This window comes from Aythya marila (assembly GCF_965140915.1).
Source record: "Aythya marila genome assembly, chromosome: W".
In the NCBI taxonomy this organism is placed as follows: Eukaryota; Metazoa; Chordata; class Aves; order Anseriformes; family Anatidae; genus Aythya; species Aythya marila.
In genome coordinates this window covers 16,239,677-16,266,920 of record NC_139081.1, presented here as the reverse complement: position 1 = coordinate 16,266,920, position 27,244 = coordinate 16,239,677, and the positions used below count along the sequence as shown (strand labels likewise).

Here is a 27,244-nt window from a genome sequence, read left to right as displayed (position 1 = left end):
CACTACTGCTGATTTCTTAACCATGCATTTGATGTTTTTAACTGTTTTCTATAACATGTCCTAATTAACGCATTGGATTTGTTGCAGGATGAATTCTGATACTGTGGACTATGAAGATGCATGTTTGATTGTTCGCTACTTGGCCTCTATGAGGCCATTTGCCCAGAGCTTCGATATTTATTTGACACAGGTAAACTGTGCCAGAATCATATCACAGAATATCATAAAATCATATCATACAACAGCTTGGGATGGAAGGCACCTTAAAGATCACCTAGTTCCAACCCACCCTGCCAGGGGCAGGGATGCCACCCACTAGATCAGGTTGCCCAGAGCCTCATCCAACCTGGTCTTGAACCTTTGCAGGGATGGGGCATCCACAACTTCTCTGGGCAACCTGTTCCAGTGCCTCACCATCCTCTGAGTGAAGAATTTCCTCCTAACCTCTAATCTAAATCTCCCTTCTTTTAGTTTAAAACCATTTCCTCTTGTCATTCATTATCTGCCCAAGCAAAAAGTTGTTCTCCATCTTTTTTATAAGCTCCCTTTAAGTATTAAATCAATTGAATCGAGGGACAATCCCCTCCCTCGACCTGCTGGCCACTCCTCTTTTGATGCAGCCCAGGATGCAGTTGGCCTTCTGGGCTGCAACTGTGCGCTGCCGGCTCATGACAAGCTTTCTGTCCACCAGAACCCCTGAGTCTTTCTCTGCAGGGCTGCTCTCAATGAGTTCTTCTCCCAGTCTGTGCTCCTGTCCAGGATTGCCCCAACCCAGGTGCAGCACCTTGCACTTGGCCTTGTTGATCCTCGTTAGGTTCACATGGGCCCACTTCTCAAGCTTGTCCAGGTCTCTTTGGATGGCATCCCTTCTTTCTCTTGTGTCAGCTGCACCACTCAGCTTGGTGTCATCTGCAAACTTGCTGAGGGTTCACTCAATCCCATCATCATGATCTCAATCAGCCAGTTCTCTCAGGACCCTGGGATGCATGTCATTGGGCCCCATAGATTTGTACCTGTTCAGTTTCATCAGGTGGTCTCGAACCTACTCTTTGCTTACATTGGGAGGGGCTTTGCTCCCCAAGCACTCCTCTACAGGTTTAGGGAAATGAGAGATGTGGGAAGCCTGACTGGCAGTGAAGACTGAGGCAAAGAAGCTGTTGAGTACCTCAGTCTTCTCCATGTTTGTTATTACCAGTTCTCCCTTGTCGTTAATCAGATGGGGTATACTCTCCTTCGCCTTTCTTTTCTGGCCAATGTACCTATATAATCTCTTCCTGTTATTCTTTACATCCCTTGCCAAGCTCAGTTCCATCCATGCCTTGGCTTTCCTGATCCCATCCGAGCACATCCAGACAGCATCCCTTTACTCTTTCCAGGCCACGTGTCCCTGCTTCCACTGCCTCTGCATTTCCTTCTTGCTCCTCGGTTTGACAAAAGTCCTAGTACAGTGAAACACAATGGTTTCTGACTCCAAACACATTTGGGGTAGTGTGCAATATCTGTTCATTATTGAGCACAGGTATTTAACAGGTCATGGTAACACCACATACTTTCATATTCTGTACTGATGGCATAAGTGCTTTTTTTCTTTTTCTTGTATGCATTTCATACATCACATTGCGCATATGTTATTTTGTCTGTGTATGTATATGGCAAAATCATTACATTAGATGTACACAGTAAGAGGATAATTACAAAATGTTAAAACCTTTTCACAGTTTCTGTAAGATGCATGCTTATTTGATAGTGCTAACTCATGAAATGTATCATAATTTGATTTGAAAATATAAGCCAATTTGGTCATTTGCTTGCACAAGTGCATGTTACTCTCACTTTGGAAGCCATTGTTTGACCAGTGTGGTTTCTTTCCTTTTTCTGGGAAAAGAGGACTAGCATGTTGGCATGGTGACATGTTTGAACTCTAGCAATGGTTTAGGTTTCATTACTTATATTAATCTGCATACAGAGCAAGTCATAGAGTTACAGTGTCCAAATCCAACTTTCCTGTTAAAAGAGCCATGGTGAAAGCTGCATCTGAATGGCAAAAGTACAGTTTAAAACAAAGGGATGTAGAGTGAGCATATGGAGCCTGTATAAATCCTGTTTGGACTAGTCTTAGAGATCTATCAAATATCCATGCTCAAGTCATCAGTGCCATGGAACATCATTTATGTGCACTTCTTCACTGTCTGAGAAGATGTATTCAATTTTTAGTAGACAGCTATTCTTATTTTAGTTAAATAGTTTGTGTGTTATTCTTGTGCATTTTTGCCTGTGTTAAACATTATTACTTTCCCAAAGCAACTGAGATTTTTTTTTTGTTCTCTTAATAGATTCTGCGTGTACTTGGTGAAAATGCAATTGCTGTTCGAACAAAAGCCATGAAGTGTTTGTCTGAGGTTGTTGCTGTAGACCCCAGTATTCTAGCCAGGGTAAAAAAAAAAAAGGAAATATCTATCATGCATACTTTTATCATGCTTAAAATAAATCCTTATTTCTTATTTTGGATGTGTTTTATTTGTTCTTTTTAGCTGGATATGCAACGAGGTGTTCATGGACGGTTAATGGATAACTCCACTAGTGTACGAGAAGCAGCTGTGGAGCTGCTTGGCCGATTTGTGCTCTGTCGTCCTCAGCTTGCTGAGCAGTATTACGACATGCTGATTGAAAGAATATTGGTACAGTGACTTGTGATATTTATAAGTTAAATGGCACTGGGATTTTTTTTTTCAACAGAGTTTATATGTTTAATAATATGGAATTATCACTCCAAGAGTAAATTGTATTTTATTGCTTTAAGGAGCATCATCCTTGTAAGACCAACCCTGTAATACGCATCACTTGTTTTGAGTGGAGTCTTTTTTACATCAGAAAGTTGTATTGCAGTAGAACCAGGATTATGTTCCTTTTGATTCCATTGTTAAGGCACAAATTAGGTGAAACAAAAAATTATTCCATGTTTGAAGTTTGAGATACGAGTCTCTGAAGGCAGTTCAGTAGTGTGGGACAATGAAGAAAGATCTACAACACAATAATCTAAAGTTGCTAATTGTAGTCCAAAAGAAAGAGAAAAACTGCTTTGTTTTTCTGTGCTGTTTTAGCGTTTTAAAAGGTTTTCTGTTGTTTTTTTGTACAAAAAGTGTTTTTTTTTGTCTGGATATTTAGATATAGTTAAATTAAAATTGTATTTTAAGATAACACTAGCTTTTAGGATCCATGTCAGGCAGCTTTTTAGTCAAATACTACTCATTTGTTATGGTTACATGATAAAACATGTTCGTGAAGGGCTTTAGAGATAGGTAGCTTCATATGCTTACATGTATAAGCATGTGTTGTGGTTTAACCCAGCCAGCAGCTAAACACCACACAGCTGTTCACTCACCCTCCCCCCTCCCTCTCTGGGATGGGGGAGAGAAATGGGAAAGTGAAGCCTGTGGGTTGAGATAGAGACAGTTTATTAAGACAGGAAAAAATAATAATAATGATAATAGCACTACTACTAATAATGTGTACGAAACAAGTGATGCACAATGCAATTGCTCACCACCCGCTGATTGATGCCCAGCCTAACCCTGAGCAGTCCAGCCCCCCCTCCCCCGGCTAGCCACTCCTATATATTGTTCAGCATGACGTCAGATAGTATGGAATACCCCTTTGGCTAGTTTGGGTCAGCTGTCCTGGGTCTGTCCCCTCCCAGCTTCTGCTGCACCCCCAGCCTGCCCGTTGGCTGGACAGAGGAAGTTGATATGTCCTTGGCTTAGCGTAAGCACTGCTCTGCAACAATTAAAACATCGGGGTGTTATCAGCAATCTTCTCATCCCAAACCAAAACACAGCATTCTACCAGCTACTAGGAAGAAAATTAACTCTGTTCTAACTCAAACCAGGACAGCATGCATAAAATAATTCATCCTGCCATTCGGATTAAATGGGTTTTGAATAAGATGAAATGAAACTCCTCATCTATCTCCTTAGATGAAGCCTAGGAAAATGGAAAAGACTTGCTACATAGGCTTATCCATAAGCTTTATCCAAAGGCTTGAAGTATTACTGTCCAGATCTGCAAAGGGTCTTGTGTGTTCCAACAACGTAGTTAAAGCATCATTACATCTAACTTGTAAGCTCTTGAAGTGGAATTACACATTAGCAACATCATGAGCTCTTAAATCAGAGGGTATAAGCGGAGGAAGCATTTTCAGCATTCTGGGTGCTCAGCCAGGCCCTTAGAACCGTTGCAGTTAAGTGGCACAAGTTATGCTGACCTTGCACTCTAGAATATTTTAACTGCCTTTTCTAAATACGTTTTGCAAGTCTGATTGGTTCATCTTCAAATATTAGTTCATATAACACAAACTAATTCATATGTTGGATTTGTTTTCAAGACTGTAATACTTTTCTTCTCACAGGATACTGGTATCAGTGTCAGAAAAAGAGTCATAAAGATACTTAGGGATATCTGCATCGAACAACCAACATTTCCCAAAATTACAGAGATGTGTGTGAAAATGATTCGGAGAGTCAATGATGAAGAAGGCATTAAGGTAGAATAAAACATTTGTCGGGATTTTAATTATAATTGTTTTAGTGTTTCTGTATTTTGACCAAAAAAAAAAAACCAAACAACAAACAACACACCACTATTTCATTGCTTCGTTGTAAGATTTATTATTTTTATTTACTTGTCATTTTTTGAGAGAACAAATATCTTGACTTCCTACATTGCTGACTTGTTTTTCTTTCTCTTGTTTTCTTCATTATTTTTTTTGCTGGCAATCAAAAGATTTAAAAAAAATATGTATGTTTTCTAGATTTTTTTTCTGCTTGTAAGTATCGTCTCTGGGTATTCTCTTTTCTAACAAGTAAAATTGGCATATAAAAATCCTTTCTGCAAACAAAATAAGCTTTAGGTCAAAATTAAGTTCTTGACATTAGTATATGCCAGATACGTATGTTCTGCATATAAAACATTATGAAATATTTGTGTGTGCTTCTTTTGCATTAATTTTGAATGTTTAATGAATCACTTATTCCCCCTGAAATGTTACTTATGTGACCATATTCTACTCTTTGTGCAATGTGTATGCAGAATGACACCAAATTAAGATTATATGATAAATCATAAACCTGATACTGATGTTTTTGTTTGATTCAGCAAAATAATTTTAAAATATCTGGGTAATTAAGCATTCCCCGTGTAATAATTTTGTATCACACTTCCAGTGGGATATGAAATATGCAATTTTCAAGTTTCAGCATATATTTTTACCGCTTGAGACACATTAATGCCAAGTGGCTTTCAAAGAAGACTGTTAATCGAGATGTAGGATCCAAGGTGCTGCTGTGCAGGGAGGATGACCTTGTTCTCTCCTTCTTTCCCTTGCCTTTCCGACAACCTCAGGCAGTGTCTACAATGTATTTTCAATGTTTCCATAGTCGAGGAGAAATTCTTATATCTGTATGCTTTATAAGTAATGCAGGATAATATAGTTCACTTTCATTCTGTTCCATATTTTCCACCATCCAAAAACATTGGAAGGGAACCTACTTCCTAAGTTTGGCTAGAGAGATTTGGGGTTCTCTCCTTGTCACAATTGTTTTGAAAACTCCAAAGTAATCTACCACTGCTGCTAATTCTGCTATAGAAATCATAATATTGTGTTCAGTTGTTATTTTTTCAGGGTACTATGTTTTCCTGAGGAATGCAAATCAGTGCAGGAAAGTTTTAACTCAATTTTCTGTAGCATCAGTTCCCAGTGATCATTTGGTACTTTACTTGTTTAGAGGCCAGTATAACTCCTGTAATAGTATACCTGGGTCTCTCAGATAACATTCTCTACAACGATCTCACTTAGTTTTAATAATTCCTCATGAAAAGGCACATATCATCAACAAATCTATTGTATGGGTATATTAGAGATAATACCTATGTGCCAAGATAAGCTTATTTATTTATGCTAATACTTTTTTCTTTTTTTTTCCTTCAGAAATTAGTAAATGAGACATTCCAGAAGCTCTGGTTTACTCCAACTCCACACCATGACAGAGAAGCAATGACCAGAAAAATTTTAAACATCACTGATGTGGTATGTTATACAAATTTGAATGAGGTTGCATGCAAAGCTTGATTATGTTTTTAGTATCTTTGAAATATTGTCTGTAGTCTTTTAGAAAGCAAAAAATATACAAGTATCTCACTTATCAGATAGTTGTCTTTATGTATCTCCTGACACTGAATATATGATAGAATTATTCATCTGATGGAACAAGCTTTAGGAAACTTTAAATGCTCACTAATATGCTGGCAATGATAACTGGGACCATATTATATCCAAGTTGTATAAAACACTTGTTCAGTTAACAGAACAAATTTCTATTACGTATAACATTTTCCAGCAAATACTAGTAGCAGTGTATAGTTAAGCCTAGCTAAGAAATTGTCTCTTAAAAGAAAGTTTTCCTTAACAATTGATAATGTTTATTTTGAAAGATTAATAAGCTTTTTTAACAAATACAGGGTCAACTAGAGTAAACTAATATCTGCAGAATTGCATATACTTTCTAGGAGCAGTGAATTAAACAGCATGTCTCAAAAATCTGTTTCAAATAAAATGCTTATACTTCTGTAGTGAAAATGTGTTGTGCAAAATCTCTGTGCTGAGAAAGTGTTTTCATATCGATTTAACAAAGGTATAAAGATCAAATAAGTACTCATTTCACTATTTTAAATTGTGTTTAAACTCTATCCTGCTTTTCAATATTTTTACTAAATTATAGTGTAGTATGCATTTTTCCAGACTGGAAAGTTAAGCAATCTTAACTCAGTTCTCCTACTAATTCTACTTTAGAGCACTTGTGAGCTGTTCTTGAGATATAATGAGAGTTAAAGATTGGTTTGTTTATATTAAAAGTTTGTATGTACACATATACGCACACACACGTGTTCATTTTTGATATGTCAGGCTTGTATTTATGCTTTAATCTGTACAAAATGTCATTCTACAAAACCTGATGAGAAGTTTTTTCAAACGCAGAAAATGGTTTCTAATCTCCAAAGATATAAAATCATTGTACTGAATGCATAAAAACAAAACAAAACAAAAACAATATCTATGCATGTTTACTGTTCTTTAAAGATAATATATTTATTGAAGTAATATTTCTTCAGGTTCCTTTTTTAACCAGTTTATTCTCAATACTGCTTTTAGGTTGCAGCTTGTAGAGATACAGGGTATGATTGGTTTGAACAGCTTCTTCAAAATGTAAGCAATGAATTTTGAATGTATGGCACAATTGTCACAAGAATATTAACATTTCTTTTGATGCTAAAATACATTGGAGGGGGACTACGAGAGCAATCCATTCAGTAGACAAATTCAATTAATGCCCTTTTAAACACATGACTTTGGGTTTTGTTTGTTTGTTTTTAATCTTTATTGCTGTGATTTTCTTTGTCTCTGACATTAGTTTCTGTATTTCTCTATGATCTATTTTAAAAATACTTCACGCTTTGGTTTGTATTTTGGGCAGGTTTTTGTTGTTTGTTTGTTTTTGTTGTTTTTAATTTAATGGTGTCCTCAGTAATTAGTGACATTACTTTATCTGTGGACTTCATGTTCTTAATTCTGAAATGAACATCTGGTACAATGTAGATTTATTTTTTCAATGGCAGATAAGTATATATTCTAATAATATCTAATATATTAGTTACACAGTTTATAAAAAGAGTGAATGTTTGGAGTATTGCTTACTTCTACATATTTTACTTTCATTTTTTTCTAAGAAATGAGCTTTCTTTGTTTATATCTGTTAGCCTGTGTTAACTTTCTCCTCTGCATCTTCTATGCACCGGTTAATTTTCAAGCAAAAATAACAAAAGCAGGAATGGGGGAATTAGAGATCTCAAAAATGTTTACTTTACCCTGGAGTGTTATGAAAATAGGTAGCCAAGTAAATTAGCATGCCCCTTAATGCCAGCAAGGCTTCACCATGGGCAAATAGTGCCTGACCAATCTGGTGGCCTTCTATGATGGAGTGACTGCATCAGTTCACAAGGGAAGACTGACTGATGTCATCTACCTGGAGTTCTGTAAGGCCTTTGACACGCTCCCACATGACATCCTGATCTCCAAATTGGAGAGAGATGGATTTGAAGGGTGGATTGGCTTCAAGGTCACACCCAGAGAGTGGTGGTCAATGGCTCTATGTCCAAGTGGAGGCCGGAGATGAGTGTTGTATCTCAGGGGTCGTTCTTGGGACCAATACTGTTTAATATCTTTATCAATGGCATGGACAGTGGGATTGAGTGAACCCTCAGCAAGTTTGCAGATGACACCAAGCTGAGTGGTGCAGCTGACACAAGAGAAAGAAGGGATGCCATCCAAAGAGACCTGGACAAGCTTGAGAAGTGGGCCCATGTGAACCTAACGAGGATCAACAAGGCCAAGTGCAAGGTGCTGCACCTGGGTTGGGGCAATCCTGGACAGGAGCACAGACTGGGAGAAGAACTCATTGAGAGCAGCCCTGCAGAGAAAGACTCAGGGGTTCTGGTGGACAGAAAGCTTGACATGAGCCGGCAGCGCACAGTTGCAGCCCAGAAGGCCAACTGCATCCTGGGCTGCATCAAAAGAGGAGTGGCCAGCAGGTCGAGGGAGGGGATTGTCCCTCAATTCAATTGATTTAATACTTAAAGGGAGCTTATAAAAAAGATGGAGAACAACTTTTTGCTTGGGCAGATAATGAATGACAAGAGGAAATGGTTTTAAACTAAAAGAAGGGAGATTTAGATTAGAGGTTAGGAGGAAATTCTTCACTCAGAGGATGGTGAGGCACTGGAACAGGTTGCCCAGAGAAGTTGTGGATGCCCCATCCCTGCAAAGGTTCAAGACCAGGTTGGATGAGGCTCTGGGCAACCTGATCTAGTGGGTGGCATCCCTGCCCCTGGCAGGGTGGGTTGGAACTAGGTGATCTTTAAGGTGCCTTCCATCCCAAGCCATTCTGTGGTTCGATGATTAATGCCTGCACTGAAGAAAAGGCTACAGTATGACTTCAATTCTTGTTAGATATTAAAGCATCTTCAGGGACATAATTTCAGTCCCCAATTTTTTTTCGTAGAAAAGAAGGCTCAAACTGATTACAATGTTCATAAAAATGTTTCATCTTCATTTGATTTTTTTCTTTTGTATGATGTCAAAAACATTCTTTTTGCCTTTGCGCTTTTTTCTTAAGCATTTTTAAAAGCCTTCTATTACTTACTGGTAGCAAGTATTTCTAGATTATTGTTTTCCTCATAATTTCATGAAGCACAAAGTTAGCTTTCATTCCAGTACAAAAATCAGGAGAACTGCTGACTTCTGTTCTTTTGTTGCAGTTATTTTTTCTTTAATTCTCTAGCATTTTGATTTTTTTTTAACTTCCTTTAATTATTTCTTCACAGTGTAGCTTTTATGGAGAAAATAGAGATTCTTTTGTAATGCAAAATCCTTGTGTACCTGTAGTAATTATTATAAAAACAGTATGTATCCAGTGTAAATTAATGCACCCTTACTACTAAATTGTTTTCTCTTTCATCTGCTATAGCTGTTGAAGTCAGAAGAGGATGCCTCATATAAACCTGTGAAGAAAGCCTGTACTCAACTTGTTGACAATTTGGTTGAGCACATCATTAAATACGAGGAATCTTTATCAGGTAATACTATTTAGAATCCAGTAGCTAAACTGCTTTGAATTTTTATAATACTTTAACAGTGGTTGTTAAAATTACTATCATGAAAACTTACTGTTACAGAATTCCTATCACAAAACTAGTGATAGTGAATTATTGCATTTCAGTTCATTATGAACTTTTGAGCACTGCATCATAATAAAGCTTCCCTAAGTTTTCTTTAGTTAACCACAATAACAGAACTACTTTTAAAATAATTTGTTAAAACTTTTAGATCACTAAAACAAAAACAAATATGAAATGCTTTATTTGCCTTAATATGTTCCACAGTTGTAATAGGAATCGTTGCCAGGGCCAATGTTCTGTATACAGAAAATATTTAAAAAATACTAATGTCTTTGAAGCATCTCTGCTTCTTATTTCACATGTTTTGTGATCCTATACAAATGATAATACATTATGTTCTCATTTCTAATGCTCTTATCTAATAAGAATATACAAGAATATTCTTTACTGATCTTGAAAGATATGTCATGAAAGATATTCATATGATACTTAGGCCATATGTTTTTAATTGATCAAACAATGCTTAAATCTAATATCTTTTGTGTATTTTCTAATTTTTGCAGATTCCGACAACAAAGGTGTGAATTCTGGTCGCTTGGTTGCTTGCATAACCACTTTGTACTTATTCAGCAAAATCAGGCCCCAGCTAATGGTCAAACATGCCATGACCATGCAGCCATACCTCACCACTAAATGTAGTGTAAGTAGAGAAAATAAGAATATTAGCCTTGTTTTTCCCCAAGATAATTAAGCATAGAAATAAATGGCTGTCTTGCAAGCTTAATGAAATTGAAGGTAGGAAAAGAGAAATAAAATTGTGTTTCTATTTCATGAACATCATATCTTCTAAAGATACTAGGTCCTCTAGTATGATCTCTGTAGCTTCTAAGATGCTGTTCCTCATCATCTACCTCCACGTTTTACAGCCAAATGAAATTGAAATCTTTACCGCCTCTTTCCCTTGAGGACTGAAAACCACTTTTTCACCTGTTACAAAATCATTCCTCAATTTTTTTTTGTTTTGCAGTCACATTCTTAAAAGTAGGTAAGATTTAACTTAAGAATATTAAGACTAAATGTATGGTTCCATGAGACAGGATGACTTCATGTATAGTAAACATATCAGAAGGAAAATGTCCTGCTCTGTCCTCTTCAGCACCTCACTTCTGCCTTCCCTAGCTTTCACTTATGCAGGTCTTTTGTGCCCTGCATAAGACAGTTTACCTCTCAAAAATAGTAGAGAGCTATAATGCTAAACCATGCGCTCCAATAAAGTGCCTCCTCCTCCTCTGAAACATTGTGGAGCTTTTTGTTATTTTGAGTAGCACAGTTGTCTTAGTGAAGGTTGTGATAAATCCTTTATCTGGCAGAAGGAGCAAAGCAGATCATGCAGCCATGGCTAAAAGGAGAGCATGGCTGAGTGGGTGGCAGCACGCTATTGCATTAGGTCAGCTGCCCTGGGAAGGACAGGTTTGAGAGTACTTGTTACCAGGTGAGCTTGTACGTATATCCTAGCATTTTGACAGTTTCCCATAGGATCCTACAGGATAAAATGTCCAGCATACAGCTAAACAAAAACATCTTCTGATGGGTGAGCAATTGGCTGATGGGCAGGGCTCAAAGGGTTGTGGAAAATGGGTCTGCATCAGGCTGGTGGCCGGTCACTAGTGAGGTACCCCAAAGCTCCAGTTCTCTTCAATGTTTTTATAAACGATTTGGATGTAGGACTAGAAGGTATTTTAAGTAAGTTTGCCGACAACACCAAAATTGGAGGAGTTGTAGACTCTGCTGAGAGTGGAAAGGCCTCGCAGAGAGATCTGGACAGATTGGAGAGCTGGGTGATCACCAACCGCATGAAGTTTAACAAGAGCAAGTGCTGGGTCCTGCATCTGGGACGGGGCAACCCTGGCTATACATACAGACTGGGTAACGAGATGCTGGAGAGCAGCCCCACAGAGAGGGATCTGGGGGTTTTGGTTGATAACAAGCTGAATATGAGCCAGCAGTATGCCCTGGCAGCCAGGAGGGCCAACCGTATCCTGGGGTGCATCAAGCACGGTGTCCTGGTTTCAGCTACAATAGAGTTAATTTTCCTCCTAGTAGCTGGTAGGGTGCTATGTTTTGGATTAGGATGAAAACAGCGGAAGACATATGAGCAGCTGAGGTCACTTGCCCTGTTCAGCCTGGAGAAGAGGAGGCTGAGGGGAGACCTCACTGCAGTCTACAGTTTCCTCATGAGGGGGAGTGGAGGGGCAGGCGCCAACCTATTCTCCTTAATCACCACTGATAGGACCCGCAGGAATGAGGCAGGGGAGGTTTAGGCTAGACATCAGGAAGAAGTTCTTCACTGAGAGGGTGGTCGCACACTGGAACAGGTTCCTGAGGGAAGTAGTCACAGCACCAAGCCTGTCTGAATTTAAGAAGCGTTTGGACTGTGTGGTGCCAGGAGTTGGACTTGATGATCCTTATGGGTCCCTTCCAACTCAGGATATTCTATGATTCTATGAAAAGAGTGTTGATAACATGCTGATGTTTTAATTGTTCAGAGCAGTGCTAACACTAAGCCAAGGACTTTTCAGCTTCTTGCTCTGTCCTGCCAGCAGGCAGGCTGGGGGTGCAGCAGGATCTTGGAGGGGACAGACCCAGGACAGCTGACCCAAACTAGCCAAAGGGGTATTCCATCCCATCTGATGTCATGCTGAACAATATATAGGGGTGGCTAGCCGGGGGAGGGGGCCGGATGCTCGGGGTTAGGCTGGGCATCAGTCAGCGGGTGGTGAGCAATTGCATTGTGCATCACTTGTTTCGTACACATTATTAGTAATAGTGCTATTATCATTATTATTATTTTTTCCTGTCTTAATAAACTGTCTCTATCTCAACCCACAGGCTTCACTTTCCCATTTCTCTCCCCCATCCCAGAGAGGGAGGGGGAGAGTGAACGAATGGCTGTGTGGTGTTTAGCTGCCGGCCGGGTTAAACCACAACACACAGCAGTGCTAGTTGGTCGAGGGAAATGATTGTCCCACTCTACTCTGCACTGGTGCGGCCTCACCTCAAGTACCATGTACAGTTCTGGGGCCCACAGTACAAAAAGGACATGAAACTCTTGGAGAGTGTCCAGAGGAGGGCTGCAAAGATGGTGAAGGGCCTAGAGGGGAAGACATGAGCAGCGGCTGAGGTCACTTGGCCTGTTCAGCCTGGAGAAGAGGAGGCTGAGGGGAGACCTCATCGCAGTGTACAGCTTCCTCGCGAGGGGGAGTGGAGGGACAGGTGCCGACCTATTCTCCTTAATCACCAGTGATAGGACCCGCGGGAATGGTGACTAGTTGAGGCAGGGGAGGTTTAGGCTGGACTTCAGGAAGAGGTTCTTCACCGAGAGGGCGGTCGCACGCTGGAACAGGCTCCCCAGGGTTGTAGTCAAGGCACCAAGCCTGTTGGAGTTTAAGAAGCGTCTGGACTGTGCTCTTAGTCATATGGTCTGAATTTTTGGGTAGACCTGTGTGGTGCCAGGAGTTGGACTCGATGATCCTTATGGGTCCTGTCCAACTTGGGATATTCTATGGTCCTATGATTTTCTGGATTCGGTCCTGAAGCACTCTCTAGGCACATCTCCAGCAGATTTTTAGAGCTGTTTCCTGTCTAACAGTATAGGAAAGGGGTATCAGATCATTTACTTGCTGCAATATCTCTTTAGTGGGTTACATCGCTTTTGTTCTTACACAGGTTGAGATGAATTGTAGAATAAATTCACCACTGTCAACTTGAATATGTTAAATAGCTTGATTGTAGCATATGGGAATTATCCTATCGTGATCAGTGAGCCTGATTTGTCAAAAAAAAGTCCATTTGTATCAGGTTGTATATTTAAATATAAAAAATGTTTTCTGTAGATTTCTCACAATATATATAAATTCATGATTATGCAAACTAGTAATCGTTTTAATTGTAATTTCTATGTTAGTGCACATTATTGTCTATTTTGTTTAAGCCACATTCAGCCATAGCACAACTTTATTTGTTGCTGATACCTGTTGCCAGGTGTTGTGTGTTCTCTAGTGTGCATCAAGAAGCATTCTGTAGATTTGTTGTAGGACTCTTTAAATATATATACATGTATATATATATATATAATAAAATTATCAGGATCAAAAGTTTTCAGGTGTGCATGCAGCCTTGATGAAAGGTGAAATTCTGCTTCTACAGATTTATTTTTTCTGGAGGTTCCATAAAAAAAACAAGAACTAGCTTTCATAATAATAAGTAATTTAATATCATACATAAACTATATGAATAACATTCTAAATCTTTACTAAATACCTTAGTGATATCTTACATAAGAGCTGGGATTTTGTGACTATCAGTGCATATTAATAACAGTTACAGACAGTTTATATGTAACATATACAGAAATGTTAAATGCTATAAACACTGTTGTTTCAGACCCAGAATGATTTCATGGTGATCTGTAATGTTGCAAAAATCTTAGAGCTTGTAGTGCCGCTAATGGAGCACCCAAGTGAGACCTTCCTTGCCACTATTGAGGAAGACCTCATGAAACTCATCATCAAATATGGCATGACGGTAAGATTTTAATTGCTAATATTCAGTTGTTGACTTAGTTTTATGTTGTGACATACATGGTTTTGATTTAATGGAAGTCTATCTTCATTATGAAGTTGCTTATGCTGGTCGTAGGACCGATGAGCCATGAAATAAACAATGTTCTTGGTTTACTGGAGTTTGTATGTGTTGTTGCTATATTTTAATGATTATGACTTTGGGCAGGTTTTCAGAGCAGTCTAGGAGATAGACTGCTAGAGTGTTTGTTTTAGTTCTACATATCTCCACAAAAATCTCAATTTTAATTTCTAAGTATGTAATTCATTTGTTCTTTCTTGCTCCTAGGTTGTTCAGTATTGTGTGAGCTGTCTTGGCGCTATTGTGAATAAAGTCACTCAGAACTATAAATTTGTGTGGGCCTGTTTTAATAGATACTATGGTAAGTGAAGTCAAGTCACAACATGTAAGTTTCACTTTTCAGTTATGGCTACAAGTCTTAGGGATGCACCCTGTTTATATACTGTCATTAAAACTTTTATCTTACTGTAGGTGCGCTTTCAAAATTAAAAAGTCAACACCAAGAAGATCCCAACAGTACAATACTTACTGCCAATAAACCAGCACTCCTCAGATCACTTTTCACTGTTGGAGCTCTATGTCGGCATTTTGATTTTGATCAGGAAGATTTTAAGGGCAACAGTAAGGTAAAATAACTTGTATTTACTCTCCAAGTCTTATGTGTATTGAATGTTCCACTTTTATTTGAAAACACAGTATTCCTAGTTGCTCAGTGCTGTTTTTTCATAATGCATAGAAGGATGTTTTTTGGTCTGTAAATATGTGCAAAGGCTATGTAGTAAGATTGTGTTTCTCTTTTCTTTTTGATATTTATGGTTTTCATAAGAGATTAAAAAGCATCCGTTTCATCCTCAAACAGTTGTTATTTTTGTTGCAATTTACTCAGGTTAACATTAAGGATAAAGTACTTGAACTGCTGATGTATTTCACAAAGCATTCAGATGAAGAAGTACAGACAAAAGCCATTATTGGCCTGGGTAAGAAATATTAATAATTTTTATTATTCTGCTATAGTAAACACCTATGCATTATAGCAGGAATTTATGTATTTATGTGGTGGCAGGGAATTTATTTAAAATCAAACTTTACTACATGTTTTATTTGAGAAATTGCTATAGAAATGAAGTCAAAGGGATGCTAGTTGTATACTTCTGCAGTAGAGTGGATGCTTTTGACAGTGAATGCCTTTTTGATGCGTGTCCAAGTTTTAAAAAGCAGTGGATTTCAAAAGTAATGGAGATGCAAGTATTTTTTAGCTCCAAATCTTGTGGGTTTTTTTGTGTTTTTTTTTGGTGTTTGTTTGTTTGTTTGTTTTTTCAGTCCTCAAGGCATGGTTAAAGAATAACTAGATAAAGGGCTGGAAAAATCTTGAGCATTCTAAGTGAAGGGCCAGATCTTCTGCAGGAGTTAAGGGAATTATGGCAGTTTGTAACAACTGGGGGTTGTTCTGTGAGATTTCACTAGACATTGAGATGATGACATAGCCTAAATATCACTGTTCTTTTTAGGATTTTGACTGTATTTCAATTTTAAATCGATTATTTATCTGAAGCCATTAGTGTGGTATCTCAGTGACTTGCAGTAATGCATGAACTGCCATTGAGTGGTTTATATCACATTTGTCTTCTGCTCAAGGACAGAATCTGTACCTGTGAGAGAACCTTTTGGGCAGAACCATTTGGGCAGATAGGCCTTGGTTTCTGGAAGAGTTCAGTTCATGTTTATGGCTTGGTCTAAAGAAAGTTCTCTCGTGTGTGAGCTAGCTATAATTTAACTGTGAGCTATAGTTTAACTATGGACAATAATTTGCCTTCTTATGCTGCTGTTTTGGTGGCTTTTTAGATGACTAGTAAGGGCTCTGAGGATAAGAACCAAGACTTAATCTTGATTTGAAATTCTGTGAGAATCCATTTCAGACAGCTGAGCAGAATTAATGGCTTTAGAGTTGTCTTAGTTGCAGCAGCAATGCCATGGTGTTCTGGACTAACTGGAGTTTTTCTAGGCATTGCATCAAGGTGCACAACACTTTCTGTAGTTTAGTCAAATGTAATTGTCCTATACAGGATATTGCACATGGGACATGGGCTACCATGCTAACCATAGACATAATTACTTTACTCATGGATGTTGACAATATTGCATTAGCCAACAATGTTGCTAACTTAGAGACTGAACTCTGATCAGTTTGGGGGAAGGGGAGAAGGTGGGGGTGCCTATCAATATTTTTTTTTCAGATTTTTCTTCCTCTGCCTGTAAGCACCTCGATCTTTATTTTAATTAAACCTCAGAACACTGCTTTAAGTGATATATTGATCTCATCTACATATTGGTTCTATTTTGGGGTTAGCTGTTGTATGTGTGGACATGTGGTAGACAGGGCAAAATTTTACCTTACAGGCAATTGAGCCAAGTTGTCAAATCATTCAACATTTGTATGAAGCAATAAGGTGAAAAGAACTAGCAAGCTATTTCCACATTTATACAAAATAAAGATGTCGCGTAAAGAATGCATATTTTCCTATCAGTAATTATTTGTGTGTCCTTTCAGTAAGGACACTTAACAGGCTTAGCCTTTGCTTTGGGATGTGTCACTCCTGTTGAGGGAACCTGGCCACTATGGTTAAGGATAACAAAAAATGTTTTTATAAATATATTAACGACAAGAGGAAGGCCAAGGAGAATCTCCATCCTTTACTGGATGCAGGCGGGAACATGACTACAGAGGATATGGAAAAGGCTGAGGTTCTTAATGCCTTCTTTACGTCTGTCTTTACTAGCCAGACCACTTATCCTTAGGGTACTCAGCCTCCCGACCTGGAAATCTTGGATGGGGAACAGAAGAACCACCTCACAATTCAGGTGGAAACAGAGACCTGCTGCTCCACCTGGACTGTCACAAGTCCATGGGGCCAAATGGGATTCACCCAAGGGTGCTGAGGGAGTTGGCGGATGTGATTATTGGTCCGCTTTCCATCATCTATCAGTGGTCATGGTCATCTGGAGAGGTCCCGGATGGCTGGAGACTTGCTAATGTGATGCCCATCTATAAGAAGGGTTGTAAGGAGGACCCAGGGACCTACAGGCCTGTCAGCCTGACTTCGGTGCCAGGAAAGGTGATGGAACAGGTCATCTTGAATGCAATCACACAGCATCTGCGGGACAACCAGGGGATCAGGTCCAGTCAGCGTGGGTTCATAAAAGGCAAGTCCTGCCTGACTATCTCATCTCCTTCTATAAGGTGACCTGCCTGGTGGATGAGGGAAAGGCTGTTGATGTAGTCTACCAAGACTTCAGCAAGGCCTTTGACACGGTCTCCCACAGTATTCTCCTGGAGAAGCTGGCAGCCCATGGCTTGGACAGCTACACCCTTAGCTGGGTTAAAAACTGGTTGGACAGCTGGGCCCTGAGAGCAGCAGTGAACGGAGTGAAATCCAGCTGGTGACTGGTCACCAGTGGTGTTCCCCAGGGCTCGGTGTTGGGGCCCATCCTCTTTAATATCTTTATTGATGACTTGGATGAGGGAATTGAGTGCACCCTCAGCAAGTTTGCAGACGACACCAAGTTGGGGGGAAGTGTCTATCTGTCGGAGGGTAGGAAGAACCTGTAAAGGGACCTGGACAGGTTGGGTCAATGGGCAGAGGCCAATGGGATGAGGTTCAACATGGCTCAGTACTGGGTCCTGCACTTTGGCCACAACAACAACCCCATGCAGCGCTACAAGCTTGGAGCAGAGTGGCTGGAAAGTTGTGCAGAGGAAAAGGATCTGGGGGTGCTGATTGATGCTTGCCTGAACATGAGCCAGCAGTGTGCCCAGGTGGCCAAGAAGGCCAACAGCATCCTGGCTTGTATCAGGAATAGTGTAGCTAGCAGGACCAGGGAGGTGATTGTCCCCCTATACTCTGCTCTGGTGAGACCACACCTCAAGCACTGTGTTCAGTTTTGGGCCCCTCACTACAATAAGGACATCGCGGCCCTGGAACATGTCTGTCCAGAGAAGGGCTATGTAGCCGGTGAAGGGCCTGGAACACAGGTCCTATGAGGAGCGGCTGAGGGAACTGGGGTTGTTTAGTCTGGAGAAGAGGAGGCTCAGGAGAGACCTTATTGCTCTCTCCAACTACCTCAAAGGAAGTTGTGGGGAGCTGGTGTTCAGCCTCTTCTCACAGATAACCAGTGATAGGACTAGAGGGAATAGCTTCAGCTTGTGCTGGGTAGGTTTAGGTTGGAAATTAGGAGAAAATTCTTCTCAGAAAGAGTAGTCAGGCATTGGAATGGATTTCCCAGGGGGGTGGTGGAGTCACCATCCCTGGGGGTGTTTAAGTAGTGGTTGGACGTGGTGCTTAGGGACATGGTTTAGTGGGTGACGTCGGGGTAGTAGGGTGATGGTTGGACCAGATGATCTTGGAGGTCTTTTCCAACCTTGATGATTCTAGGATTATATGATTAAGCTTAACTGTAAGTCTTTTAAGGTCTGATTATGGTTCTCTTCCCAATGTGTACTTGCAAGGCAAGTCGAGGATATAACATTTTGATTTTTGTTCCTTGATGGTTCCTTGGAGAGCTCCTAATTATTCAGATACTGACCACTACACTGCTTCCAGACCTGTATGACTCTTCTTACTGCAGCTTCCCTAGGTCAGCACCCTGTCTTTATCAAGAGTATTGCTTTCATGGCTGATAGAACTCCTTATAAGTTTTGGATGGTGTCCATATGAAAAAGCAATACTGTTTGGATTAGAAAAAGTTATTCTGTTGTAGGAATTGGGAGGGGATAAATTTCATACCTGTATTTTGAAACAAGACTTAAAAAATAGAAATATAATTTCTAGATGATAATGTGGAATATTTCCTCTTCCCCCCCCCTTAGGATTTGCATTTATACAGCACCCAAGCTTAATGTTTGAACAGGAAGTAAAGACTCTGTACAACAGCATTCTTTCAGATAAGAACTGTTCAGTAAACTTAAAAATCCAGGTGTTAAAAAACCTCCAGACCTACTTGCAAGAGGAGGATACACGTATGCAGCAGGCAGACAGAGAGTGTAAGTGTTAAATTCTTCTGTGCTAATGAGGCATTCAAAATCTAACTTTTTTCATACAGTTATGTATGTGAACTGAATCACTTAAGATTGTTATCTATCAGTAATACTGTATGCAAAGTATCCTAGGAGAATTTTCAAAAAACATTATGTGCATAGGTGTATTGAGAAGTGTAGGTTATTATTAACTTTCAAGATGTATAAATTCTGGAAGCAATCCAGAATACATAATTGCTGTAATGATATTAGTAATGCTTTTCATCGAAATCTTCTCTAAGGTTAATTTGCAGATACAAAATAAGAAATAATAAGAAAAAATTTAAATTAAAAACTTTTTTTTTTTTAAGGAAAAAGAGTATAATTAAGGTCATGTCTTCAGTTTTCTTGAAGAATATTTACCATCAGATTGTTCTACATTTCATGAGATCATAAACACATTCTAAGACAGATTAAATGTGTATATATTGTAAAGCTTAAAGATCACTATGCATCAACTAATGGCAAAGTAAATGATTATACTGTGGTGAGTGTTATTGTTTTTGTCCTTTTTACAGGGAAAAAAGTAGCAAAACAGGAAGACCTGAAAGAAATGGGTGATATTTCCTCAGGGATGAGTAGTTCCATCATGCAACTATATCTCAAACAGGTCCTTGAGGCTTTCTTTCATACCCAGTCCAGTGTACGCCACTTTTCTCTAAACGTCATTGCACTGACATTAAACCAGGGTCTCATCCATCCTGTTCAGGTATGGTAGGCTTTTTTTTTTGGGGGGGGGGGAATAGTATTTGGGGGGGGACGACATTGGATAGATAGTATTACTTTTCTGTTATAATTTCAGGTGTATGCCAGGCCTTTCCCTTCTTTTGTTTCTTTATACTGGAAACTGCGTTAGCTTGCCTCCACCTCAATCCCCATATCCTCCAAACACTATGAAATTCCAGAGCCAATGTTGGAACTGTCTTCAGTCATCATCTCCATTATTCTTTGCTTACATAATATTTTTTATAATTTTTAATGCTGCACCCATCATGCATGTTCAGTCATAAGTTGTGTGCTTGTTTGTTGTTTTTTTTTTAATGGCATTTTTTGTACTGTAAATTGACTTTCGAATTTGAGATAAATAGGAATGCTACCTGAAACCTTGCACAACTTCTATCATTATTTGTAATGCTGGTCTTTCTTGTATATTGCACTATGTGCTTGCAAAAAGTAGTCAGGTGGTGAAGTTGCATAGTTTCCTATTCTAGTTCCTGCAGTAGTCAGAATACAAGAACAACAGTGTTCTGACTGGAAGAACAATGGAAGAACAAAGATAGAGTGAGAAAGAGGTGGTACAATGACTCTGAATAATTCTTTTTTTTTTTTTTTCTTTTTTTTTTTCAAGTGTGTGCCATACTTAATTGCTATGGGCACAGATCCAGAGCCCTCTATGAGAAACAAAGCTGACCAGCAGTTGGTGGAAATAGACAAAAAATATGCTGGGTTCATTCATGTAAGTAATTCTAAATTAAAATTTTACAGAATACTGTTTGCTGATAGCAAACACTTGAATATGCCTCAGCTGCAGAAAAATAGTATCAAGTAACAAATTAACTATAAGCAGCTGTAAAGAAGATCCTGACTCTTTCCCCGATCAGAGATTTCTGTTGTTAGAAATAGAAATAATGTAATAGGATGTAATAATTTGAAGCATCTCTTCCAGTCTAAAATTGTCTTTAATTTATAGTTCACAATGTTTTGCACAGTGAATAGTACACGAACATTTATTTGATAAGAGATAAGGACAGGTGTTTTGTAATGTTTAGCAACAACTTACCTCTATCAGTAGACTAGGGAGAAGAACACGTTCAAAATAGGATTTTAGGATATTGAGGCTTTATGAATTATAATCTGAGCTGAAGGAGCATAGCATAGGAAGTTGTTGGAAATTCTAGGATATCTGCAAAAAAATAAAAAAATAAAAATCTCATTTTTTGTTGGTTATTTTGCACTAATATGGACTCAGTATTGGTTTCACTATAGCTGACATAAGCATACACATTTGGTAAAATATTCTGTTCATGTATGAACATTTCAGTATTCTTGAAAGTAGTTTAAGTTGGAATACTTTGCTGCAGTTGGTAAATAGATTAGCTGTATATGTTTCTAACATAGAATGAATGGTGAAAGCAGTTCACAAGACACTTTGATTTCTGCCACAAATTCTGTTTTAATGTTTGCCAACTCAAGAGGTAGTATCACTGCAGTGCATGTTTGAAAGTTAAACTTCGGATGAGCAGCCACTTAAAAGGAAATAAGCTAAAAAAAAAAAAAAGTTTGTAGTTTCTGTTAACAGGCATTTGTTTAATTTTCCACTGCAAAAAAAGATATTATATGTTTCAGTTTCACTGCTTGAAAGCAATGGTTTAAATAAAAATAAATACTTTTCAGATGAAAGCAGTGGCTGGTATGAAGATGTCTTACCAGGTGCAACAGGCGATCAATACCTGCCCAAAGGATCCTGTAAGAGGTTTTAGACACGATGAATCATCCAGTGCATTGTGTTCACACCTATACTCTCTGATTCGAGGAAACCGTCAACACAGACGAGCATTTTTAATTTCTTTACTCAACCTCTTTGATGATACTGCAGTAAGCATCACATTTCTTTCACCTCAAAAGAAATTCAAATAGCAGTACAAGCTTAAATTCTCCTTTCACAATGTATTTTTATGACATAAATATTGATAACTTTGTTTCCCTATTGTGTTTTGCTTTGCTTTGCAATATGAGGTATTTACATATATAATATTTGTTATTTTTGCATCATTCTATATCTTTCTATATACCCAGTTTGGATTGATCAAAAATAATGTAAGTTATGGCTAAATTTTACATATGTTCTGTAGTGTCAGGTGGAAGATATCTAAAATAAAATTTGTTATGTTTTTTTGCTCTAGACTGTTAGGAAAATATGATAAGAGTATAAATCCAATGTATTTATAGGTACGCTTATAATTTTGTATTTATTCTTAACTTCCAGAAAACAGAGGTGAATATGCTCTTGTACATAGCAGACAATCTAGCATGTTTTCCTTATCAAACACAGGAAGAGCCACTGTTTATAATGCATCATATAGACATTACACTATCAGTTTCTGGTAGCAACCTACTACAGTCATTTAAAGAGGTATGTGTCTTTATAGTTTACTATATTATGGTGGCAACATAAGCTTCTCTATAATTTGGTCAATTTTTCAGTGAGTACAGTACCATTATTATGATATGGATGAGCAGCATTACTTTGTAATCATTAGTTAAAAAACAAACAAACAAATAACCCTTTTTGTTCTGGCATGGATCTGGAAGACACTAATTAAAAACCTTTCCTTACGTTTCTGCTTACATTATTAAAAAAGAAAGAAAATTTTGAGATCTCATTATTAAATACCTATCATTTCCTAATATTTCTGAATAATAATAAATTGCATGCATCTGGAAGTACATGAACCTGGAATCATCATGAAATACTGGTTTATTGTGATTGTTTGAATAATAAAATCCAGTTTGCTGTTTAATTCTTTTTGTTCTCAAGTAGCTGATGGTAGTTGCATGTGTGTCACCTGAGAGACTTTAAATACATTGTTTACTGCAAGAAAAGTGTGCTGTATTTCATTTCATATGGTGGTATTTAAGAACCCCAGTCATGGTATAATATCTGTTGTTACGGCAATACACAACCCTGTAAGAAAAAGACCTCTGTTTCTCAGACTTCTTCATTTCCTGGACAACTTTAATGATTAATGATAAAAGGTCCAAGCTGTTAAGAAGCAAACCCATTCCAAGAATTTCCAATCTGATACTAATTACAAGTCAGAGCTGATGCCTGGAAAGTACACTGCTTTGTGTTCTCACCCCACCAAAGTTGATTTTTGATCTGGTAGAAAAAGACAGATTCTTCAGATTGGGCACCAGTGTCAGTGGAGTACCTCCCACTTGGGGGGAGGGGGGGGGAGTAGTCTTTGGATCAGTTCTTTTGGGGTGGGGGTCAGGGTCAGGGGGGAAATTGAGCATCTTTTTTCCATAAATAATTTTAATCTTTGAATATCGAGTTCTGAATTATTTGTTGTTGTTATATTGTTCAGGGAATTCTTGCTGATTTCAGCCAATTATGATTTTGGAAAGATTTTCTAAAAACAGACATTATGCTACTTTACCCTAATTTTGGAACGTGTGTTAATTTCTTTCTGTCACAGTCTATGGTGAAAGACAAAAAAAAGGAAAGAAAGTCTTCATCAGACGAGGAGGCTGAGAGTGACAGTAACAGTGGTAGTGAGAGTGAAAGTGAAGAGGAAGCTTCTAAGCCTCGGAGATTACGGAAACGAGTAGACTTTGATTCAGATTCTGATGAAGAAAATGATATAAATGCTGTGATGAAATGTTTACCAGAAAATTCAGCTCCTTTAATTGAATTTGCAAATGTCTCGCAAGGCATATTATTACTTTTGATGCTGAAACAGCATTTAAAGAACCTCTGTGGATTCTCTGATAGGTAAGGATACTTAGATAATAGCCTGATCTTGTAATTTAGTGGGTTCTTTGTAAGGATTAAGTTTGGAAGTTTTTTAAAAAAGTTATTGTAACTAATTGTTTAAGCAATAGATTTATGTAAGAGAAAAATCATAAATGTAACACATTGAATGTAATGAAACAGAAACTTTGTCTTAGAAAAAGCAATGATTAATTTTTTATTAGGTTGTCTATTGTAGATGAAATAATGAAAGTATGACTGCTTATATTGAAGATTTTAAAAGCTTTTCCTTGAAATTATTTTAGAATTTCCTTAAAAACTCTTCTTTCTTGTTTTCTTTAAACAGTAAAATTCAGAAATATTCTCCATCTGAATCTGCAAAAGTTTATGATAAAGCGATAAACAGGAAGACAGGAGTGCATTTCCATCCAAAACAAACTCTGGATTTTCTGCAGAGTGATATGGCTAATTCTAAGATCACTGAAGAAGTGAAGAGAAGTATAGTAAAACAGTACTTAGATGTAAGTAAAGTTGCTCAGCAGAAAATCTATAACTCTTTTAAACTGGCTAACACAGTACAAACTTGAAAGTAGATGCTAATGAATTAGACAAACATTTCAAAATGTTATGTTCCTGGTAATCTTATGTGATATTCTGATAACTCACAATTTCCTTTCAGGAACACATGAGCTGTTCAAGCTTGAAGTTGTCTGCCATATGTTTTACCCTGTTTCCTTATCTTTCCATTTAATTTAATTTAATGTAGTGTTATATCAACGGTTATTTTTAAAGTTACAGTGTGGATCTTTTTTTTTTTTTTTTTTTTTAATGTATAGTTTAAACTCCTTATGGAACATTTGGATCCTGATGAAGAGGAAGAAGATGGAGAGGTGTCAGCTAGCACAAATGCTCGGAACAAAGCAATTACTTCGCTGCTTGGAGGAGGCAGCCCTAAAAACAATGCAGCTGAGACAGAGGATGATGAAAGTGATGGGGAGGATAGAGGAGGAGGCACTTCAGGGGTGAGGCGGAGGAGGAGTCAACGTATTTCGCAGCGTATTACGTAAAATGATTTTTATGTGCTTATAAATGTCAATCTATTATATTAAATGTACACCAAGTAATGTAATCCACATGAAAGCATTTTGTAGATAGAGATTCTCTACTTAAGCATTTATACAACTTTTGTAGAAAGTTTAACAGAAAAGACAATAATAAAAAAAAAATAGAAAATGAGATTTATCCAGCATAAAAACTTATTAATTTTCCTTTGGAATGTACTGTGTGTTATCCTTTTTATTGTTGCCATTTTTTTATGTAGCTTTATTATTCATGTGTATATATAATTTTATATATCAATAAGAGATAAAGACACGGGTACAAATTAAGAGTATGTGATTTTACAAGGATATGTTAACCCCTTGGCGCTGGCGGTCGCGGTGCGTCTCATTGCCGGCAATGGAATGTGTGCTGGGAAATCCCAACTCCCGGCGTCAAGGGATTAAAAGCAATAAAAGCAATAATTTCACTAAAGTTCTTTTGTGTAACACTTGGTCTTTTTTCCCCCCCAATGTTTTAGTCATTGAGAAGGTCAAAACGAAATTCAGACTCTACAGAGTTGGCTTCACAGATGAATGAAAGTGTTGATGTCATGGATGTCATCGCTATTTGCTGTCCAAAGTACAAAGACCGACCACAAATTGCAAGAGTAGTACAGAAAACCAGCAATGGCTTCAGTGTTCAGTGGATGGCAGGCTCCTACAGTGGCTCCTGGACTGAGGCTAAGCGCCGTGATGGCCGCAAACTGGTGCCTTGGGTAGACACTATTAAAGAGTCAGACATTATTTACAAAAAAATTGCTCTAACAAGTGCTAATAAGCTGACTAATAAAGTTGTTCAGACTTTACGATCGCTGTATGCTGCCAAGGATGGAACTTCCAGCTAATGAATTTGTACATGCAGCCAAATTTGCAGGAATTGAAATAACACAAAAACTTGAAATATCAACTTTCTGGAAACAAACAGTTAAATGAAAAGTAAGAATGGGACCTGGGACACAGGAAGAAAAAAAAAAAAAAAAAAAAAAAAACAAGAAGGAAATGTTTGGTAAACATTTTTTGTGGGAGCTTCCTTCGCTGTTGTGCAGCAGAAACTTCTCAGTTCATTTTTACTCCCACTGTATTATAGTTTAACAAAAAAAATGTTTATATCTTGAAAAAAAAACAATTTCTGTTAAAAAAAAAAAAATAAACAAGTGAATGTTGGAAATTAGTCTGTTAATGTTCTTAATAAAGTGTTCTTGAAGTTTAACCTAGCAGCGGATGGCTTTCTTTAGCTTAGCCCAGTTTCCAGGGAAGCATTGTTTTTCCAGGCTGTAAAATGGCATAATCTCCTGGATATATAATTTATTCTGTTGAAGGAAAAAAAAAAGGGGGGGGGGAGGGGGGGGGAGCATGCAGTATCTCTGACCTATTTGCAGGAGGAGTTTTTGTAAATGTAGATTTTGATGTATTAGGTCACCCTGAAATACTACAAGAAAAGGGATCCCCAGCAAATCTGGTGGAATGAATACTGCAATAAATTTTTTTACTTCTCTTTGTTACTTGTCTGTTTCCATTTGAATTTCTTATTGTAAAGATCTGTTTAAATCCATTTATATTATTTTGCAGTCTTTTATGTAATATTTACTATATTAGTGGTTTTCAATTCAAGACATAAGATATTGTTTATACAGTTTGTATAGGCTGATTTCTGAATAATTGGTATCTTTAGTTTTATCCCTTAAGGGATATAAACACAAGTTAACTCCAGGGTTTTACTGTATCCTGCAATATTTAGTGTTAACTATATAATATAGCACTGTGCCAAACACATTTTCAAGAGTACATTTTGATATAAAAAGAAACTATAGTTTATTCCTTGTATGCTTCGATTTCTTTCTAATGCTGTCCAAATGGTAATTTATGATAGTTTAAATTTTGGGAAAGCTGAATGACTATTCTGCTTGGGCTAACTGCCCACATATGCATGTCTCTGGGTTAATAGATATAAAGGTTTATGTCAAAAGGAGATAGCCACCAGTATCTGAGGAGTGAATGGGTACAAATCTGGGTAATTATGTCACATTCCTTCACAATATTTTTTTTTATGTTTGTATATTATACTTTTTTTTTTTTTTTTTTTTTTTTTTTTTTTTTTTTTTTTTTTACAAATAGGGGAATTAGGGGAATATTAAACCCTGCTGTGTTTTCAGTATATTTATCTATAAAACATGTTCCTCAATAAGTAAATCTTTCTTCATGTTTATTTTCTTTCACAAATTTAATTTATGG

The 27,244-nt window shown here is 37.8% G+C and overlaps 1 protein-coding gene across 3 annotated transcripts in view; it reads left to right on the top strand.

Moving 5' to 3' along the window:
- The window catches only part of LOC309889409 (nipped-B-like protein), a 192,859-nt gene extending 166,563 nt beyond the window's left edge, over positions 1-26,296 (top strand). For 2 of the 3 annotated variants that reach the window (XM_082782223.1, XM_082782224.1), the window contains 21 exons: positions 88-190; positions 2,334-2,432; positions 2,532-2,678; positions 4,406-4,540; positions 5,984-6,082; positions 7,205-7,258; positions 9,576-9,684; positions 10,290-10,426; positions 14,170-14,310; positions 14,635-14,728; positions 14,839-14,993; positions 15,254-15,344; positions 19,232-19,405; positions 19,957-20,147; positions 20,787-20,894; positions 21,833-22,033; positions 22,425-22,571; positions 23,638-23,933; positions 24,259-24,433; positions 24,749-24,934; positions 25,492-26,296. In XM_082782223.1, the coding sequence (XP_082638349.1) occupies positions 88-190; positions 2,334-2,432; positions 2,532-2,678; positions 4,406-4,540; positions 5,984-6,082; positions 7,205-7,258; positions 9,576-9,684; positions 10,290-10,426; positions 14,170-14,310; positions 14,635-14,728; positions 14,839-14,993; positions 15,254-15,344; positions 19,232-19,405; positions 19,957-20,147; positions 20,787-20,894; positions 21,833-22,033; positions 22,425-22,571; positions 23,638-23,933; positions 24,259-24,433; positions 24,749-24,934; positions 25,492-25,857 (3,208 nt within the window). In that variant the 3' untranslated portion in view covers positions 25,858-26,296. Of the gene's footprint in view, positions 1-87; positions 191-2,333; positions 2,433-2,531; positions 2,679-4,405; positions 4,541-5,983; positions 6,083-7,204; positions 7,259-9,575; positions 9,685-10,289; positions 10,427-14,169; positions 14,311-14,634; positions 14,729-14,838; positions 14,994-15,253; positions 15,345-19,231; positions 19,406-19,956; positions 20,148-20,786; positions 20,895-21,832; positions 22,034-22,424; positions 22,572-23,637; positions 23,934-24,258; positions 24,434-24,748; positions 24,976-25,491 lie in introns of all 3 variants that reach the window. The other variant, XM_082782225.1, reaches the window with a different exon arrangement.
- Positions 26,297-27,244: the final 948 nt, after the last annotated feature.